This window comes from Syzygium oleosum, unplaced genomic scaffold (assembly GCF_021117445.2).
Source record: "Syzygium oleosum isolate NSW1041296 unplaced genomic scaffold, Sole_v2.1 Sole_v2.13, whole genome shotgun sequence".
Lineage (NCBI taxonomy): Eukaryota > Viridiplantae > Streptophyta > Magnoliopsida > Myrtales > Myrtaceae > Syzygium > Syzygium oleosum.
The window spans coordinates 6,535,968-6,557,478 of NW_026607497.1; the positions used below are offsets into that span (position 1 = coordinate 6,535,968).

A 21,511-nucleotide genomic window follows, 5' to 3' on the forward strand; every position below is an offset into this window, starting at 1 on the left:
TAAAAAAGAAGATAATTAAAAAAGAGTGGGAAAAATAATAAATAAAATGAAATAGGTAAGAATGTCGTGAAAATTTTTTATCATCTCCGTTTGTGCAATTTTTAGGTTTATTTATAGGATATAGCAAATCCCTTGGATTTTATATCTTATCCTATCCAATCCTATCCTGACTAGAAATCCGGACGACCAAACGCAGCATTAGCTCCTAACTGAGCAAAACAGGCTAGTGGCCTCTCCTAGTTAGGTTGGACTTCATAGATAAATCTATCTTAATTGTAATTTTTCAATGTCGCTCCAGGTAAGAGTTCGGAAGAACAGGCACCGATGGAAGACCGCTGGTCTTCGACATTACCTCTAACCCCATCTTCTCGTCTTTGTGTCGCCTGGAAGATCACGATAGGTATACTAGTTTCGCATTTACTCTAAACTAATTTTCACGTCACAAAAATGTTTCAAACTAATATACCCGTGCCATGTACCCCAAATTAATTTTTGTGTCACCAAAAATGCCAAACTAGTAGATCAGTGCCTCATTTACCCCAAATTAATTTTTGAGTCACAAAAAATCCTGAATCACTGAAATCTTACAATAATTGATCCTAAAAGGGTAGAGAGAACCATATCAATAATTATATTACAATAAATGTCGCATGGTGTGGCCCATATTCTCTTAAGATCAATTCTTGATTTAGATAATGACAAAAGCACTTCATATTTTTAATCGCTTCTAAGGGACCATAATTTCCAAAGGTATCTCATATCCAAATAGAACAGAATTTATATGAGTTTGAGCTGCTAATGAGCTAATCATCTTTACCTATTCTAAATTGAAATCATATGTTATATTTGGACACTCAAATTTATTGCTCCGAGATCACAACCAACGCCAGTCTGCCTTCCTCATCCAATACCTGCCGTACAACAATTTGGGGGCACCAGAACCTCAAGCTGATGCATTCGATCAGGGCTTCATGGGGCTCTTTTGGTGCCATCCTATGACTCCACATCACCCTGAATCTTCAGAAAACCACCATAATGTCATGCTACATACTAGCCCATCATATCTCAAGGAAAATCCTTCACTCTCAGATACAAGGAGACCCTCGTAAAGAATAGAGGGAAAAGGAAGTAGCGCATGGTCGTTGAATCCGAACAATTCATGAGATCGAAAGCGCTATATCTTTTCACACGATCACTAATGCCGTGACTTTTCACCGTCGTCACATGTTAGAATCCCGCAACTAATGCATCAGCTGAATGTAAGGCCAACAAATCGAATCTATTTTCAAGCAACTTCGTCAAGACCCAAAAAAATTGCCAAAGTGGAACACCTACCGCTGTAAGAAAATAAAAAAAAAACTTATGGCACTCTTAGCAGATCACCTTTAGAGATGACTACTGGATTACGACCAAAAAATGGCAAACGAAGAGTGCAGGATCGCCCCCGTTCAATTAAAACTCTCATTGAGATAACATATACGATACAACATATTCACAATATAATATATCTATCACTCATCATAGTCATCACCACTCAAGGTTCTAAAAGTGGCTCCCACAAAACTCGTGTCAACATGTAGCGCTTATGTCACAATGTAGCATCTAGTTGTTGACTAATTCGTATCAATAGTACAAGATTCGAGAAGTGGCTCCAATGTGACTCGCTTCACCGTGTAGTATTTAGTCCTAAACCAACGCATATTTATAGTACAAGGTTCTAAATGTGGCTCCCACGAGACTTGCGTCACCGTGTAACACTTTGTCCTAGAGAAAATTCGTATCAATAGTACAAAGTTCTAGAAGTAGCTTCCACAAGACTTGCGTTGCTGTGTACCATTTAGTCCTTAACCAACACATATCAATAGTATAATATTCTCAAACCCTATTTGATTTTACAAACCGAGTTCATAAATTAGTCCGTATAACCTTTTGCAATTCGTTTATCTCATATCATTCTCAAGTATTTAGATCAAACTATTTCAAATAATCAAAATCAATTAAAATATGTTGAATATCATAAAGGGTAGAAAACGTCCGATCCAGTTTTTATGCAACAAATATGCTCTTTAATCCTTACCACTTTCGAAATATGAGTGCCCAAATTTAAAGAAGAGATAAGTTCCACTCACTTAGGAAAGTCTAAACCAAAATACGAAAGTTATCTCAAGCCGTAGAATTCGAAATCCTATCAATTAAATGAGAAGTAATATACAAACTCAAGTAAATAACCATCTTCACTAAGACTCGACTCAAGAACGACCAACCATGACGAATAATAGGGATGTCAAAAGAACCCAGCCAAAAACTACCCGACCCGAAAATTTTCGCATTGGGTTGGGTTGGACCTCAGCTTGTTTGAGTAACAAAAAAAACAATTGGGCTTGGGCACCAACCGAAAAAACTAACAAGGAAACAGTACTAACCTCTAATGCAAATAACAACCTCTCACGCGACGAACGTCCACTCATACAATAAACTTCTTCGCACTAGATCTCTCTCTACCGAACTCCAATTCATGCGTGCTTATGATCAAAAGAAAACCCTAAAAGATATTAAACTTCACCAACTCAAAAGATGCCGACGTGTGAAAATTATTACCAAAAATAGAAATTCGGAACTGGACAACAATGCACGTGAAACTTTAAAATTCATTCTGATCAAACCATAACTTGAAATCGACTTAAAGTAAATTCTCATGACTCCACAATACTCTAATCAATCATCTAAACAACTCGTAGATTGAATGCAGCAACTTAGAAATCACATAGATCCGAATTTATGTCATAATTCTAAAAATTCCTCCGATTAATGAATAAAGTGTTCGAATCATTACTAAGCGCTACGAAACGCGGTTAATTTGACTCTTCGCGTGAACCCCCTTTTTTCTTTTCTTTGTTTATTTCTTCGTTATCTTTTTTCCTTTCTTCCGTTCCCTCTTTTATTTCCTTTTTTTTTTTCTCTCGTTTATCTAAGCCCATACTTTTTTACTAGTCAACTTTTATTTTACTTTTAATTTAAACACAACCGTTACAACTCGGACTAAATGCATTCGAAGCATTTGACAGGAAGAGGTTGGAGAAGAAAAGTGTGACGTAAAATAAGAAGCTTTATGTTGTGTTTGTGTATGCACACTCTCTAACTTTTCACACATCACCTCCATAAAGTTTGGCTGCATATTCCTTTTCCATTTGCCATTTTTGCACTGCATCAAAAGAAAAACCACCCTTACACTGCATCATAAGTTGAAAGCTTGTTAAGTCAAAAAAAGAAAAGGCTGGAAAATTGCTCCATTTTTTTTACTCTGCCTAAATTTCTAACTTATCGAATGGGAAAGGTCATGGAGTAATTTCCAGCCTTTTCCTTTTTTTGACTAACCAAAAAAAAAAAGTACATAAAGACCATGACTTCCCATGAACCATTGTAACGTGTGCTCATCCAAAAATCACCACACATGAAACCCCAAAAGAGCTTGACTTCTTGAGTAGGCACATTTCTATTCTATTGCCCAAAGACCTTGACTTCTTCGCACTTGAATTGCATGTTGAGATACACACGTGAGTTATGTTAGTAAAGTCTCAAATCGGATAATTGGTATAGCCTAGAGCAATTAATATATCATAGTAAGCCCAAAACTCAATGGCTTATGCTTTTAAATGAAACTTGATCCAACTAAATATGTTGACATGCTTAAACTTAGGCTTTAGCTTGGCTATCTTCTCGAACAAAAGTATCGAGCTTCTGCTGCGTGGTTCTAATAAATAGTATCAGAATCGATGGTAGATTGGTGAACCCACAATTTGCTCTGATGTTTGGGGAATATGTCAAGGAAGGAATCTAGTGAACAAAGTAGTTTCTGGGCGGTGGGGGTTGTGGTGTAGCAACGCAAGCCCAAAGGCAGACTTCATGGTTCGGTTTGGAGAAAGAGACCAAGGATGAAGTTCGGCATTGATGGAGATTCAGGTTGAGATACTTTGGTGCAAAAAAAATACCTGAATTAAGGGGGAGCCATATATAACATTGAACTCACACATGAGGGGGGGATCGTTGAGATACACGCGTGAGTTATGTTAAAAAAAGTCTCACATCGAATAATTAGTATGGCATGGAGTAGTTAATATATCTCAGTTGGCTTATAACTCCTTGGCTTAAGCTATTGAGTGAAGGTGGGTCCAACTAGATATATTTGACGAGCTTGAAGTTGGGCTTCCTCCCCAAGTAAAGATATCAAGTTTGTGCTACGCGCTCCTAACATTGCATGCTTGACAAAGACTTTGAATTCTTGAGGGATATGTACAAGATCGACCTACACGTGTGCTAGTTTAAATTATTTCTTCTTCTTTTGGGCCAGTATGCTGGTTTATATTCTAATCATATCATAAAACTGTGAAATTTAGAGAATTGCGTGAGCAGAATATTCTTCTTGATGGATATGGTAACAGGGTTTCAAAGGTGCTCCCCAGGGGACAATGCACTGAGGGTGGCAGAAGGGCGCAGCCCAATTGTCAACTCATTATGCAGTGTAAGAGAGAATCCAGAGCGATAAAATGGTTTTTCTTTTAACTTTCTCCTTAGGTTTGCATGAAACTATTGCCTTTGTTACATGGCTAACTTTCTTTTTGAACATTTTCATGGATTCTACCCATTGCTCTTTCCTTTTTGAGGAATGAGGATGTTGCTTTGTAGCTACTAGCTGAATATAATTTAATATTATAATAATTTTGCTACCTTTTTTTAACTATTTAAATGGTAACTAGAAATACTCTTTTAGAAAAGAGCAGAAAATGTACCTTATGAACCTTTAATTGTACTTTATTCAACAAAGTAATAAATTTTAGGGATAATTAAACAAATGGTTCCTAAATTTTGGCCTACTATGTAATGTGGTCCATGAGCTTTTAATTTGTTTAATGTAATCCCTGAACTTTAACCCAATGTGCAATGTTGTCCCTAAATTTTTAATTTGTTCAATGTGATCCCTAGATTTTGGTACATGTTCAATTTAGTCCCTAGACTATATGAAAATATCCAATGTTTTCCTTTTGTTAATTCAAGTTTAGGGACAATAGTGTACATTTTTATATAGTTCAGGGACTAAATTGAACATATACTAAAATTTCAGGGACCACATTGAACAAATTAAAAGTTCAAGGATATCATTGCACATTGGGTTAAAGTTCATGGATCGCATTGTGCATTGAGCTATTATTCATGGACCATTTTTGTCATTTTCCCTAAATTTTAGCATCCATTTCAGAGTTTGAATGCTTATGATTGTGATGTTTCAGGTATTGACAATTGTTGCCAAAGGGTGATATTATATTTATATAGAGGGTCATATATTTGGAAGTAGATGGTTGACTTGACTCAACCTTACTGAACTGAGTTTTTTCCGATGTTAGCATTGTTTTGCTTGCAAAATTACTGATATTTGACAATAGGATTCCATGCATCACAGGCATTAATTAGTGAAGAAAGTATCGTTATCTCTTCTTTTCGACTTAGAGATCGTAGCATTGATACTTTGACCAAGAACATAGGTTTCTTCATGACCTGGGAATTCCTCTCGTCCTCCTTGATGAATTTCATTACACCATTATGAAGCTACTTTAATTTTTGTAAATGGCACGGTGCTTCATTTCTAGAACCAAGCTAGACTAAAGACCTTCCTAGCATTTGATAGGAGAGGTTGAACAGCTCGATGCCTTCTATTCATGTGTGCGAACACCTTCTAGCTTTTTACACGTATCTTCTCCAGGACGTGCTCAAAAGGTTGGGAATAGGATGGATTAGTATTCATAGTCTAATCTAGGGCTGAGTTACAGATAAGTCAGCTCATCAAGCAATTATGAAATTAATCATTTTCCTATTGTGGCTAGTATAGTTTAAATCCTGTTGGTCAGGCACGTTGATGATAATTTACCAACACCGTTAGTAACTTATTCCAATGCAATAGCAGATTATCAATTTTTCGATATATTCACCATTCAGAACAAAAATTAAGCGGTGAAAATAGTATTTTACCCATAACTTACCAACAGAGCTCCACTTAACGAAGAGAAAAGGAAACTAATGGAGATAAATGGAGAGTGGAGAAAGTGAGAAAATAGAAAGGTTACCCTTATATCCTTCGAATTCATCAAAGTGTTAATTTTAACAAAGAGCATAGCTCAGAATTTTTTGCGGCCAAAACTACGAAAAGCAGTAAAGATAATCTAATGGATTTAGTAAAGAAGATATTAAATTGATATAACTTTTTTTAGTGTACTTTTAATATTGATATTGTCTTATAACCTATTTTTAACTTGGTTATTATATACACAAACAAGTGAAAAATTCAATTATAACTAACCTGATTAAAATTATCATACTATAAATCTAATACAATATACTTTATGGAATTTGAATTTTAATATAACTCGTTCATATTTTTTTCCTCTTATTTCTTGTTATCAATACGTTTGATGTAAATAGTGAAAGAGACATGAAACATTAAAGAAAGATCAAATTTCTTAAAATAACATATTAGTTCTCGGGGATCACAAGCTTTTCTTAAAATAACATATTAGTTCTCGAGGATCACAAGCTTTTCTACTATTGTTCTATATTTAGTTTTAATGTAGAAATTGTAGCCTAGCAAAGAGCATAGCTCGGAATTTTTTGCGGCCAAAATTACGAAAGTAGTAAATTACGAAAATCCATTTCACAATTTGTTGCAGCAGGTAGCGAGAGGGAATCGCTTCCAACTCTGCAAGATACAGTGACTGTGTGTGGGCTGGGCTGAAAGAGAAAGTTGGGTGGAAAAAAAAAAGGCACGGCTGGGCTGAGCTGAGCGCGGGCCTTGTCTATTTTTGTTGTTTTTGCTATTTTGAGATATATATATATATATATATATATATATATATATATATATATATATATATATATATATATATATATATAATGCCTTATGAGACTGACAAAATCAGGTGTCAACGCTCTTTTTCTCCGGTAATAAAAATAAATGACAAGTGGGATAGAAAAAGGAACATGATTGAATGCACTGTAGGTGATGTTCTACAGCCACAGTTTGCTGGACAAATCTAGGGACCACCGCGGAAAAAGCTAAAATCATTTTAGAGCGGATGGTAGATTTCTAAAATTATTGGTTAATTTCTAATATCATAAACAAGAAAAGTATGATAGGTAACTTACTTGTCAAGTTACCAGTTAGTAAGTTCCTAACGTTCTCATGAAGTTACCGTCCGAATGAATTAGTAAATCACCATCTTCTTTTAAATTTTACAAATGTAGTTAGTTAATACCGACATTATGATGAATTTACTGATATCCAGATAATTAGTAATTTACCAACTGATTTTAAATTTTACCTGTGTAGGTAGTAAACTACTAACACTATGTCAATTTTACCAACATCTCAATAAATTTATAATTTCCAATTTCTTATAAATTTTACAAGTGAGGTTAGTAAAGTAATAGCATTACTATGAATTTATCAACCATTGCGATAAATTTGTAATGATCAACTTCTTTCAAATTTTACAAGCGTGGTTAGTAGAGTACCGACCCTATAAAGAATTTACAAACACCCCAATAAATTAGAAACTTACTAATCTTTTTTTCCAAATTTTATTAGTGTACTTAGTAAACTACCACCAATATGATGAATTCACAGATATCTCAATAAATCAAATAAGTTACTAATTTCTTTCAATTAATAACTTCATATAAAGTAATATATTCTAAGTTCTTTTCGATATATATTCTTAATATATATATTAGTAACTTATATATATATATATATATATGTGTGTGTGTGTGCGCGCGCGCGCGAAAAATGGGTGGTTTGGACAGAGAAAGTGGAGAAAGTGGGGAATGGATCTACTTAACTAGAAATTGTTTATAATTAATCTATTGCTTTTCAATTTACTTAATAAAAGTTAGCACTCAACCTGTGTTACGCGGCTGTCATGGAATTCCTACAGTCGTTGGTGCAAGTTTAAGGTGAAAATATTATTTTAATTTTAAAATTTAAAAGAAGAAAGTAACTTACTAATTTATTTGGACTTTGGTAAATTCATGGAAATGTTAAACCATACTTCTAAACTCTAAATTGAATTAGTACCTCATTAATTTGTTTGGACATTGGTAAATCGCAATTGACTAAACATAGTCGTAGAATTTGAAAAGAAGGGGGTAACTTACAAGTTTATTTGGACATTAATGAATTTATTGCAATGTTGTTAATTATTAACTACAGTTAAAAAAAATTACTAACTACAGTTCTAAAACTTAAAAGAAGTCAGTGACTCACTAATTCATTTGAATGTTGGTGATTTATTAATCTTACTTGTAAAAATTAATAGAAGTTAGTAAGTTACAAGCTTATCAGGAAGATGATAAACTCATCGTAATGTTGGTAATTTACTCTCTGTACTTGTAGAATTTAAAAGAGGTTGCTAACTTACTAATTAACTATGAAGTCGGTATAATTCATTATCATGGTGGTAATTTATTGATAAGTTTTTCTATTTTGGTTGAAAATTGACAAGTTAACTTACAAGCAAGTTCCCGGCTATATTATTTTTCGAACAGTATTTGAAAATTACCAGCAACTTAAAAAATCTACAAACATGGAAAAAATTCAGTTTTTGGGCCTACGGGACCCTAGAATTTTGCAATAAGATTACTTTGAATCCAGACTCCAAAGATGCTTTAAGGTTTGAACCTTTAGTACCCATGATCACTATTGCAGACACGTATGATAGGTGTAAGATTGCAAATAAACGATCTAATACTCACCTGCAACTTCAACAGTAGTTTGGAGTAGGACAATGACAAATTTAGTGATCCTTAAGGACACACTTCAATGGCACGGTCAATCATGCAAACCCAGGTAAATGGGCTTCGGCAGATCTTCATCTTTCTTTCTTTCCCATGGAGAAAATAGGAATGGCTTACACCAAATAAGAAAAGGACGGGGTTAACGATGCAAAGCAAGTTATTTTCATGTTCATCTAATCAATCAACCCAATTCAGAAATCGCATTTAAAGAAGAATACGATAAAATAAAAAAAATCGAGCTACTACATTCGAAATTGCATTTCAATCTAACAAATATTTTATTCCTTGATCTACATTGCACATAGTTCAGAGGGACCACTTCCCAACAGTTTTATCAGCCTCCATGAAATCTGATGGCCTTCTGCTTTGGCTTCTTCATCCATTTGGCTCTTCTCTCCATCCTTCTCACTTTTCTCGCAAGCCACTTGGGTCTTCCAGTTTCACATGAAATGTATGCTACAGAGATTCCAATCACGATTCCGGATGCATAGCCTATCCCCACTGCTTTCCTATAAAACCCACCTACCTGCTCTCTTGTACTATCCTCCTGAAAGAACGATTGTGGTGGTGGTGGAGGAAGATGAGCATCACCGGGGCATGTGTTATGTAATGGAGTTCCACATAAGCCAAGGTTTCCACGAAATGAGTCGCTTGTAAATGTGCTAAGATGCTTGTATTGAGGTATGGGGCCTGTGAGTTGGTTCTCTGAGAGGTCCAAACACCCAAGGAAGGACAAATCTCCCAGTTCTATAGGAATCCTCCCACTAAGCTTGTTTGAAGATAAATCTAGCCATTCAAGGTTAGTCAAATTTCCAAGGGTTGAAGGAATGGAACCCATGAGGTGGTTGTGGGAAAGGTTGAGCCCAATGAGAGAATGGAGATGTCCAATAACATTTGGGATGTTCCCTTGAAAAGAGTTGAGCGATAGGTCGATAAATGTAAGGATGGTCAAGATCCTCACTAACCGAATCTTATTTCCTTTCATGACCACTTCCACGGAATCTTCATAGAGTAACGGATTTGAGTCCTCCATGTACAAAGATTTGTCTTGCGGCTCTTTATCATTTTGTCTGTTCATAATAACTTGAAGTTTCGCTATCAAATTGGCTGGTAAAGGACCAACGAAGTTATTGTTCGAGAGGTCCAAAATGTGCAACTTGGTAAAGAGATGAGCTACCCTTGGAAAATCCAAATGACCCTTCAAATTGTTGGACCTCAAAGAAAGAACTTTAAGCTCTGGCAGTGTTCCCATCCATGCCGGGAACTTATCCTCTATCTTATTATTGCTGAAATCTAGAACTTCCGAGTCTTTACAATTGACAAGCGATTGTGGCAATGTGCCTTCAAATTGATTTTCACTCAAGTCTAGAGTTCTCAAGCTACTCTGTGGCAAAAATGTTCCAGGGATTGTGCCTGAAAGATTATTCATTTGCAAGTTCAAAACCGATAAATTAGAGTTTAATAAGCACTCGGGTAGGCTACCGGCTAAGCTATTATTAGACAAGACAAGGACTGAGAGGGAGGTGGCATTGCATATTGATGAAGGGATCTTCCCAGCTATTTTATTATTTGCGGTCAAATAGAACTCTGTGAAGGGTGATGGAAGTGGAAGTGGACCATCAAATTTGTTGTTGGACAAACTAATTGCTAACAATGAGGTATTTGAGAAACCTTCTACTGGCCACCGTCCCGAAAGTTGATTGTCGTTGAGGAGTAATACTTGTAGGTGAGTCAAATCAGCCAAAGAAAAAGTAATTGGACCGGTAAGACTATTGTTGTATAGGCTGAGTCGGTGTAGAAGTTTCAATTTCCCGAGTTCTTTTGGAATCTCGCCAAATAAACCATTGGAAGAAAGATCCAGTTGTTGTAGTTGACTCGCGTTTCCAATCTCAGGAGGCAAGTTACCCGTGATGTTATTTCCAGCAATCCTTAGAGCAACTAAACGCGTGCAACTTCCCCAATTTGTTGAGATTTCTCCATAGAACTTGTTGAAACTCATATCGATATAATACAAGTTGGGGTAGACACCGAAGGTCTCAGATATGTTTCCAGTGAACTGGTTTTTCTCAAGGCGTACTATGACTAAGCTTGTGCAATTTCTCAAACTTATGGGGATAAAACCATTTAAGTTGTTGCCACTCAGCTGTGAGTTTTGGACAGATCCACCGCGGCACAAGTTCTCTGGTACGGAGCCACTCAACTGGTTGGTATCCAACTGCAGCACCTCCAAGTTCATTAGATCCTCCAAGGATCCAAGTATCAATACAGACAGCTAATTCTCGCAGAAGAACAAATATACTAAGTCGGTCAAGTTAACCAAAGAAGAAAGAATTGGGCCGGTGATCTGATGTGTACTCAGCTCTATGCCTGACAAGCATAGAGCGGAGATTTCCTATCTCATCAGGAATGTGACTCAAAAGCTTGTTACCATAGAGATAAAGAAGAGAAAGCTCCATCAAATTGCCTAATGTCGGCGGGATTGAACCGGCAGATTATCATCTAAGAAGTTTATTACATGAAGGCTCAACGAGATAAGAAGTTTTACGTCCCCTAGTTCCAGTGGGATGGAACCTGTAAGCTCATTAGCAAATAGATTCAGCTGTGAAATTTGGTTAAGTTCCCCAAAGTGGAAGGAATTGGTCCTGTCAGGAAGTTGGTGTCCATGTGGAGCCCTTCCAAATTTGTCATATTTTCCCATTTCAGGAGAAATAGAACTAGAAAGGGAATAGTTGTAGACATACTACTGAGTTAGTTTGATCTCCGGCAATATTTTCCCCGAGAACCAATTGAAAAAGAGGCAAGAAAGGTGAGATTGCTCGGGAGACCGATTTGAGGCGGAGAGATTATTTACGCTTAGTCCCATCACAGATGAGAATGGGAATTCGCCAAGCATGTAAATTCGACATCGACGCTGGTGAGATTAATCCCAATCACACTTCCGGCCAGATTGCAGGAGATGCCATACCAAGCGCATGGACTCACGGTCAAATCAGAACCAGTGACATTACGAGGAGAGGTGCGAAGAAACCAAATGGCTCCCAAGACTGGACTTCCACTTGCGGAGGGCCACAATATTCGAGACAACAGTTAACTCAAAATGTTTGATAAATATAGAACATTCAAATTTGTCGCTCCGAGAGCACAACATATGATGCTAAGGCCACTACCATCGCCAGGTTGTGTTCCTCATCCTATTCCAGCCGTACAACAATATGACACGCCGGAACCTAAAGCAGACGTATTCAAGCAGGGCTTCATAGGGCTCTTCTAGGTCCCATCCTATACTCAATATCACCATGAACCTTCAGGAAACCACTATAATGTCGTGCTGCATGCTAGCTTAATCCTTCACCTTCAGAAATGAGAAGACCATCGTAAAGAACTAAGAGAAAAAGGAAATAGGGCAATCACGTCGTCTGAACAATTCATAAGACCAACATCGCCTCATCTCTTTAAAAGACTAGTAATGCCGTGACTTTTCATCACCCAATCATTGCACGTTAGGATCAGCTGAATGTAAAGCCAACAAATGGAACCCATTTTCAAGCAACTTTGTCAAGACTCGAAAAAATTGCCAAAAGAAAGGATGCCAAATCGGAACACCCACCGTTCTGAGAATATAAAAACCATACTAAATTCAGAAGCATGATTTCATGAAGAATAAAAAACCATATGGCACTCTTAGCCGACCACCTTTGGAGATGGCTAGTGGATTATGACCCAAAAATATGGCAAACAAAAGTGCGGGATCACACCAGTACAATTAAGTCCCTCATTGTCCATGCACAGTATGTATGATTAATCCGACACACCCCATTGACAAAAGTGTAAAGTGGAGGCAGAGACCGATGAAAAAGTACATTACAAGAAAGACTTTAAATGGACTTCATGAATGCACATTACAGCACAAGAATAAGATCAGAGTATCACAATAACCACCTAGGTCAGAATTGACGGACTAGCTGCCTTCAAAGAAGGAAGACATTATGCCCGACTAAACCTAGGATTAATATCTAAATCACCACATGCAAGGAAGTCTCTGTCCACCCAATCAAGAGCACCTCAGGAGAAAGTAATATTGTTTGTTGAGCAAAAATGACTCTCACGACCTTGCACACTCATCTTTCCTAAATAGGCAACACAAAAAAGCAGAGACATAAGGTCCATATAGTTGCAATAGAGTGGGACATAAGCAACAAATCCACTCACGTCACTTTACCACTCCATCTACGGACTTCATGGAGATGCGCTAGGGGAATCGGCAGGACGTTCACTGGGCATATCTCTGTGGACCTGAGAAACTCTTTCACCATTTCGTACATCAGGACTTTCAAGTGTAGAAGGTCTCTGATTAGGAGAGGGACTCCTCTCATGTTCAGCTTTCCGCGGGCTACGGGATGAACTGAAAATTGGGGAACTCCAATCATATAAAAACTCTCAACAAAAGATGACCAAAAGAAGCATTAAAGGGAAACAAGGAGGGCCCTCACCTTCTGTATGATCCACTCCGACTTCGGTCCTCGTCATCATACTTGGGTGACCTTCCGTTTTTGCGATGGTCAGTACTTGCGCTATAGCTCCTACTTCGGTGACGATAACTCCTTTCCCTGTCTCTGTTCCTGTCGCGATCATATCATCCTCTGCTTCTACTGCGACTTCTCCTCCTGTAATCGCTGTCTCTAAATTCGTCTCTGTACCTGAAAATCCATTTTACTATCAGTTGCAGTAGAGAATGAGAGGGAATTACTTGCAACTCTGCAAGATGCAACAACTCATTAAGATGGCTAAGGGTTAACCACTACTTGATGTCACATCAGTGGATATTCTATTTTGTTCATTTCACTACGAACAAAAGAACAAGGTGCAACAAGCTTGGATGTCACCTAATATCTGAACTGTTGTTTCAAAGCTTTAAATGACAAAAAAGCAGAAACTAGAAACCAACAACTCAATGACATAATGGGAACTGGATGAAAGAAATTAGCAACACCACATTGACAACATACTGACTTGTTAAAAGGAGGCCACCGGAGTTTACAGTTTCATGCATGAACATTTTAGTTATAGGCGACACAGTCACAATATTGCTAGGATGTATCATCAAGTGCTGATGGAGTAAGTCCAAGTTCATGAGCTCTTCATCCAGCACAAATTAATAAAAATAGTTTTGGGAAAAGTGCAAAACAAGTCATCAACGTTTTACACATTGTCCCACTAATCAATTGAGTTCTAAATCTTTTGGTGAATGTTCGATCAGTCCTAATCTTGCGGCTGACGCCATCTTTTCACTGGAAAATGGAACCCACTTAATTTTACATCAAAATTAACTACATTTTTTTACTATAACACTGGATTTTGCAATTAAAAGACTCAGACAAAAACTAAAGCTCAAATTTTCATTTAAATTGAGGAATCGTTGGAGTTCAACTCAAAGCCCTAAATTTGGCCCTTCAATCATCAAATTGTTTTGCTAGTCAGGTGATTCTCATAATCAATTCTGTCACTCAATGATTGATTAGACTGATGTGTTGTATCCCTTATGGTCCAAATTATCCAGTTACTCTTTTTCCAAAGTAATAAAAATGATGACCAGTTGCTTAGCTGGCTTGAGCAACCATAATGTAACTGCACTCCCAACCTTTTTCTGGAAATTGCGTTTCCAAACTTAGTTGCTTAGATCTCAAGCAAAGGTGGGAAAGTCCAATCCACTATCTGAAGAACTAAAGAGTCAAATTTACTATGCGTGTGAGTAACTCTGGTTTTAGGCATTCAAATTCAGCTCCAGGATTACACCTTTTGGGATGTGACCCCATTTCTTGACATTTGATTACCGTGAAGAAATTTAATATATATATATCGCCCCAATTCTTTAAAAGTGATTGCCTTTAATGTCATTTCAATGTTAATATATATTATGATTTGTATCTTTAAAAATGTATAGATATTTTCCATAAGCCATAAGATGCGTAAACAAGCTTATCATCATTGTTAACAGCATTAACTCCTCCGTAGAATCAGTTCTCTCCATGAACTTGATCGATTGCTTTCATTACTTGCGGACAACTAACAAGGGATGGTAAATATCACTCACAAAGTTTGCAATTTGATTTTAATAAGGCCAGGAGGGAACCTATAAAATAAATTGGCAGTGACATTGTTAACCCAAAGGGACAGGTGTCCTCTCATGTTGAGGTAAACTGAGAAAATTTCCCTCCCGTTCCTCTTTAAACATCTTCACAAGTCATTGAAAAGAAATTAGATAGCTTAAACCTTCGTACATCAAAGGGCTCTAGTCATGGGTCCTCTATCCACTGTAGTAGCATCATGATTTCAATGGTAAATTGACCCTGCCGATTTTCTCATAAATTTCAATCAGGATCCCCATCGAAGTGTTAGCTACCTTTATTAAATCCCAATCAAAGTTATGGCAACATTTATTAGCTATTGAAATGTAGAGATATATGAATTGTGCAGCTAGTAAACAGGCTCGTCTAAGTATAAGACGACCAAATACCTTAACCAATCCATAGAAGTGATTTAGGAATTTTAACCTCAAACACAATCCACAACTAAAGCAATGGGGAGTTACAGACAGTTATTGACACATTCAACCCGCATTTATAATCAAGTGCAGAATTTTTCTCAGTTTAGCATACATACACACAATTTGAATGACTTTACTAACTTAACAAACTTAAGCCATACCTTGGACGAGGACTACGACTCCTTGACCGCCTTCTTATCTTTGAAACCGGTTCGGCAATCTTCCCCTTATCGCTGTTGCGTAATAGAGGCCGAGCTCATCAGAAAAATTGATAATAAGAAAATGAAAGCTAATTTATTCAAGATATTTACTTTCTAATTTTCTTTAGGCCATCTTTTGCAGGTTATTTTGCAAAACGAATCCTCCACTGACAGAACCATACTAACAAGGTGACAGCAACTTGTACCATTTGAAGGTTTATTCCAAAAACACCAAATTCCCTCCAGTGAGCTCGTACCAGATTAGCACTGCACTGATTCTTGACCAGAAAAAGGCACAATCTATTTCACCAATTCGAAAACTAAGAGATAGAGAAAATTAAACAGCTTACATTCTCTCAGCATTGGGACCGTACTTCGCGAACTGAACCCCAATCTCTCTCCCATCCACGACTCTCCCTTCCAACAAGAAAACCAAACAAGAAATCAAACGCCAATCCAAGCATTCCCCCACAACGCAAAACAGAAACCCTCGTGACCGAAGGAACTAAAAAAAAAATCAGAGCAAGAGCGACACCATCAAGCTTGTCCACCGCCTTCTGCGCCTCGTCCGCGTACTTGTACCTCACGAACGCGAACCCCCTCGACTCCCCAGTCCTGGCACGGGCCGCATCAGGACACGGCAACCCGAAAGAAGCCCCAACCCTCAACACGCGACCCACAAAGGCAAAAGCGCCGAGCCCAGAGGGTAAAAACTACACGTACCTCCGGTCCCTGGGGATGAACACGTCGATGACCTTGCCGTACTTGTCGAAGAGAGGGAAGAGGTCGTCGGCGGTGGTCCCTGCGAAACGAAACAACAACCGCCCGCCCGCGGCGGCGAGGCGTCGATGAGAGAGCGGACGGAGACGAAGAGGAGTTTGGGATGTTAGGAGAGGAGGAGGGAGGGAGTTACGGAAGGAGATGTTGAGGATGAGGAGGGAGTAGGTGTCGGTGATGTCCGGCGGCCCTGATCTCCCGAAATGCGACTAGTTTAGTCTGCTGGTTCTAGACTTAGCTCCGCTCATGTGTCATCTTGATTGTTCATAATTAAGTCTTAATGTGTCCATGGTTTCTAATCACTAAATAATTATCCTATATTCTCTAAACACGCAAAACTTCTAATTGAAATCCTATTTAACATATTTTTAGATTTTCTTTATTTAAAAAAAATAATTAAACAAAGATAACAACCGCACTCAAACAATCCACGCAATCCGCAAGATTCTTCTTATCAAATTCGAATTAGGAAAGAGAATCGACCTAACAGTCATATCTATAAGATTATAGATATCGATGGAGAGCCGATTATTTGAATTTGGAAAGCAGATAAAATCGATTATCGCATCCAAATAGTTATGGATGAAATAACGATTTCCGTATCGCCGCATATCGTACCTTAGGGATAAGGTCGGATAATCATCTAGATATGTTGCCAAATTAAGAATAATTCCTAATTTTGAGTGTTTTCAAATATTACGGATATAGCACATACTATCATAAGATATCTAGCAATTCACACAATATTCACGGAATACTCAAAATATTCAAACTAGGAATCTAAATATTTTGAAAATATACCGGATAGAGATCTTTACTTGATTTGCCGATTACTTTCCAAATTTGAATCGCCGGGATTGCGGATCACGGGTCGGTCGATGGTGGCATACTGACGGTGGGGCTCGGCCTCGGCTAGCTTGCGACGGTGGTCAGGGGCGGTAAGCTCCACAGAAATCTAATGGAAAGATTAGTCACGGCGATAAAAGAGCAAAGCTCGCTGGACGTCAATGAGACGCGGTGATGCTTCGGTTACGGACTCTCTAGTCAAACTAGCTCTTCCAAGTAAATTCGTCTTCTTCTTTTGAGTGGCTTTTGTTCTTGTCCCCTACGCTTTATGATCTCCACTGAGTCTCCCTCCACTTGGCACTAGATTGATGTTGGGGCGTTTCAACTTTTTACAGGTGAGCGCCCGCTGTGAAAGAATTCTGCAAGAAACTCAAAGTACATGAGTATATGTAGCCGAGCATACTCTCCTTTTGAATTCTCCAATGGCCGAGCCTCTTGTGAATGCCTTTGTCTAGATACTTCGCCGTGGACCGTCGAGGGACTGCAAATGCTCGATTAACTTTCCGGGGACTCGCCTGACTTGTGGATATCTCCAGAGAACTTGATAAGGGCGGCAATCACATAGCAAGGCATGATGGTGGCAACTCGGTAAAGGGGGTTCGTGTCGCTAAAGCCACGAACTGGAGATCACAACGGTAGGGAACGCGCCTGCTTCCTTTGTTTTTCGTATCTCTTCCAGGACGTCTTGTAATAGTGGAGGCGTCCATCTTTGTAACCACTCCTTTGAAGCTTTCTCTTCCCTCGTCAATCTATCTCAAGGCGAAGATCACTTTTTGGTGTCTTCTGCAAAGTGGTGAACCTCCAACGGGGCATGAATCTCTCTCCCTTCAACACTCTCAATTATGGCCGTATACATCAATTGTGTGCCCTCTCGCTCCCTCTAAAAATCTCTAAAAATTTTGATCTCTGAAATTATGAGAGTCCCCTTGACTGAGGGGTATAATCATATATTGATATCGCAATCTAGGTTAATTGGCCGGGCTTCCTAGTGCTAATGGGCTTAGGCTTAGGCTTTATCTTTTAATTTTTATTTAATTCCAAGTGGACTGAATTAATTTGGGCATTTATTCAATTAAATTTAATGAGCTAATTTAAGCTCAAATTAAGATAACCAAGGCCCTTTTGTCTTGTAATTTTTCGGCCCCTATTCCCTAAGTGAGCCAAGTTTCATTCGGTGCCCGAACTCGGTTTACGTGATGAATTTTATGCTCGCTCGCCACCGCCGGTTCAATGTGGAATGCAATTAACCTACATGATCCTAAACTATATGCTATGCAATTTTAATATTTTTTTAGGGGTTAAAATTTAATCGCTAATTTTCTATGCAAATTAAACACTAAATGGTTAGCCAAAATTTAGGTGTCAACACACGAAAATCAGTTTGGTTAAATGCGGCACGGATATACTAGTTTGGGATTTTTTATTATACTAACCCTAGAATTTAGAAAAAAGTTACTAATTAACTACGAACTTGATAAATTCATTATGATATTGGTAACTTATTGACAAGTTCGCTCATAAGTAAGTTACCGGTTATATTTTTTTGCGAATAGTATTTGAAAATTACCAGCAACTTCAAAAATCTGCAAACACGAAAAATCTTTAGTTTATCGGCCTAGGGGACCCTAGAATTTTACAATAAGATTACTTTGAATCTAAACTTCGAAGATACTTTGAGGTTCGAATTAGGGTTTCGTTTGAGTAGACTTTGAATATTTTGATTGTTAATCAATTGAGAGAACAGTTTCTTCCTCGTTATCGTTTCGATTCTACTGTTTAGCCTAATTTCTTTCGCGCTTCGGCATCAATTGGTATCAAAGCCTAGGTTCTCTGAATCAATGGCTGAACAGAATCGAGGTAGTCGAAGACAGCGTGCTCGTGGAGGCCGGGGGCGTGGAGTCGTTCCTGATGCAGATGAACAGCTGCGTCTGAGAGACCTGCGAGATATAGAAATTCAGGAACAGAGAAGGCGAATCCAGGATTTGGAGCGACGTCTTGCGGAGGCAAGGCTTGACACTCAATCCGAAGAAGAAGCAGAATCTGAGGATCCATTCGATGATGAAGAGGAGGATGTAAACCCTTTCGAGGTTCTGAACCAGGGGTGGAATCGAGGAGTACGACCTGGAAATCAGCGCTCTTCTCAAAATTTCGGGATGAAGATCGAGATTCCTGAGTTTAATGGTAAGGCTCATCCTGATGAGTTTATTAATTGGTTACATACGGTAGAATGGATTTTTGATCTTAAAGACCTAACTGAGGGACAAAAAGTGAAGTTAGTGGCTATTAGGCTGCGAAAACATGCTTCAATTTGGTAGGAACACGTGAAAAAGCAACGTGCTAGAGAGGGGAAGCCGAAGGTGGATCGCTGGGAGAAGATGAAAAAGTTGTTGCAAAAAAAAATTTTGCCTACCCATTATAGGCAAGAGGCGTTTATCGAGTATCATAACGTCAAGCAAGATGATAAAATAGTTAAGGAATTTACAGAGGAATTTGATCGCTTGCAGATGCATTGTGATGTGGCGGAGGAAGACGAGTAGACGATTGCTCGATATCTGGCAGGGCTGCGATATGAGATCTCTGATGTTGTCCAATTACAGCAGTATTGGACATATGAGGATGTGTGCAAACTAGCCCTAAAGGTGGAGGGGCAGTTCAAAAGAAAGAGCAGTAAGTCCAAGTGGTCTAGCAGTGGTTCTAAGTGGTCAGATAAAGAGTCCCAAGAGAAAGCAGGGAGTTCTTCAACCCCGGCAGCAGTTAAGGGCGCTAGTTCAAAATCTGCAATAAAAGGAGAGCAGGGTAGTGCTGGATCTAACAGGGGAGGAGTTGCAGGCAAGCGATGTTTCAAGTGTTAAGGACTCGGGCATTTTGCTGCTGATTGTCCGAACCGACATTTTGTGATACTTGTAGATAATCCAACTTTTGATGAAGACCCAACTTATGATGAATCTGATGGAGAGCAAGAAGATGCGGATCTAGATCCGGAGGACATTATCTATGCCGATTCTGGTGAGTCTTTAGTTGTACGTCGGGTTTTAAATATTGCTGAGGTAGATGATGAATCGTGGCTCAGGCATAATATCTTTCATACTAAGTGCACTAGTGGGGGAAAGGTGTGTAGTATGATAATTGATGGGGGAAGTTGCGAGAATGTAATATCTACCACTATGGTAGAAAAGTTGGGGTTGAAAACTGTCGAACATCCTCAACTATATAAGCTGTCATGGCTTAGGAAGGGGAATGAGGTAAAAGTGAGCAAGAGGTGTTTAGTGCAGTTCTCGATTGGGAAGAAATATACTGATGAAGTGTGGGGTGACGTAGTTCCAATGGATGCTTGTCATATTCTGTTAGGAAGACCTTGGCAGTTTGACAGGAAAGCACAGCATGACGGATTCAAAAATACATACACCTTCAAGAAAGATGGTCGGACCATTACTCTGGGTCCTCAGATTTGAGAAAAGAAGGGAAAAGCAATATGCTTTCCAAATCAGAGTTCCAGGAGGAGGCGGTGAATGCCCCAGAGCTTTTTGCTGTTGTAGTCATGGAGCAGAATCTTGATAGTCCAGAAATTTCAACTCAAGTTCTGCCTATACTTGAGGAGTTTGCTGATGTCGTACCAGAGAAATTGCCACCTAGATTGCCACCCATGAGGGACATTCAGCATTGTATAGATCTCATTCCAGGAGCTGCTATTCCTAATAAGGTAGCTTACAGAATGAATCCTAAGGAGCATGAGGAGATGTAAAGACAAGTGCATAAACTATTAGAAAAGGGTGCAATTCGAGAGAGCATGAGCTCTTGTGCAGTGCCGGCTTTGTTGGGTCCTAAGAAAGACAGGTCGTGGAGAATGTGCGTGAATAGCAGAGCTGTCAATAAGATCACGATCAAGTATAGCTTTCCTATCCCGAGATTTGATGATTTAATTAATCAGCTGTATGGAGCGACTATCTTTTCGAAGATAGACTTGAGGAGTGGATATTATCAGATTAGGGTGCGTCCTGGAGATGAGTGGAAGACCGCTTTTAAAACTCGATATGGTCAGTATGAGTGGATGGTGATGCCTTTTGGGTTATCTAACGTGCCGAGCACCTTTATGAGATTGATGAATCAGGTGTTTCGTCCTTTTATTGGCCAGTTTGTCATCGTATATTTCGATGATATTTTGGTTTATAGTGCGTCGACTGATCAACACTTGCAGCATTTGAGATGGGTGTTCGAGACATTGAGGGAGCAGAAATTATATGCTAATACCATGAAGTGTCACTTCCTAACTGATCGTCTGACTTTTTTGGGATATATAGTAACT

At 38.5% G+C, this 21,511-nt stretch overlaps 2 protein-coding genes and 1 pseudogene across 3 annotated transcripts in view; all 3 read right to left on the reverse strand.

The window, feature by feature from the left end:
• Nucleotides 1-9,096: 9,096 nt before the first annotated feature.
• Nucleotides 9,097-11,077, reverse strand: LOC130139778 (receptor like protein 22-like). Its single transcript, XM_056317480.1, has one exon. It carries the CDS (start codon nt 11,075-11,077, stop codon nt 9,176-9,178), a length of 1,902 nt encoding a protein of 633 aa, XP_056173455.1. The 3' UTR covers nt 9,097-9,175.
• A 1,559-nt stretch (nt 11,078-12,636) lies between these two features.
• LOC115675120 (serine/arginine-rich splicing factor SC35-like) lies at nt 12,637-16,856 on the reverse strand (annotated as a pseudogene).
• Nucleotides 12,637-21,511, reverse strand: part of LOC115674959 (serine/arginine-rich splicing factor SC35-like) — a 35,204-nt gene continuing 26,329 nt past the window's right edge. For both annotated transcript variants that reach the window (XM_030597496.2, XM_030597495.2), the window contains exon 8: nt 12,637-12,968. The gene's annotated coding sequence lies outside the window, so the exon portion shown is untranslated. The remainder of the gene's footprint in view (nt 12,969-21,511) is intronic.

Bases quoted from the DNA above. Each gene is read 5' to 3' on its own strand.
- LOC130139778 (XM_056317480.1), bottom strand. From the start codon at position 11,077: ATGAACTTGGAGGTGCTGCAGTTGGATACCAACCAGTTGAGTGGCTCC.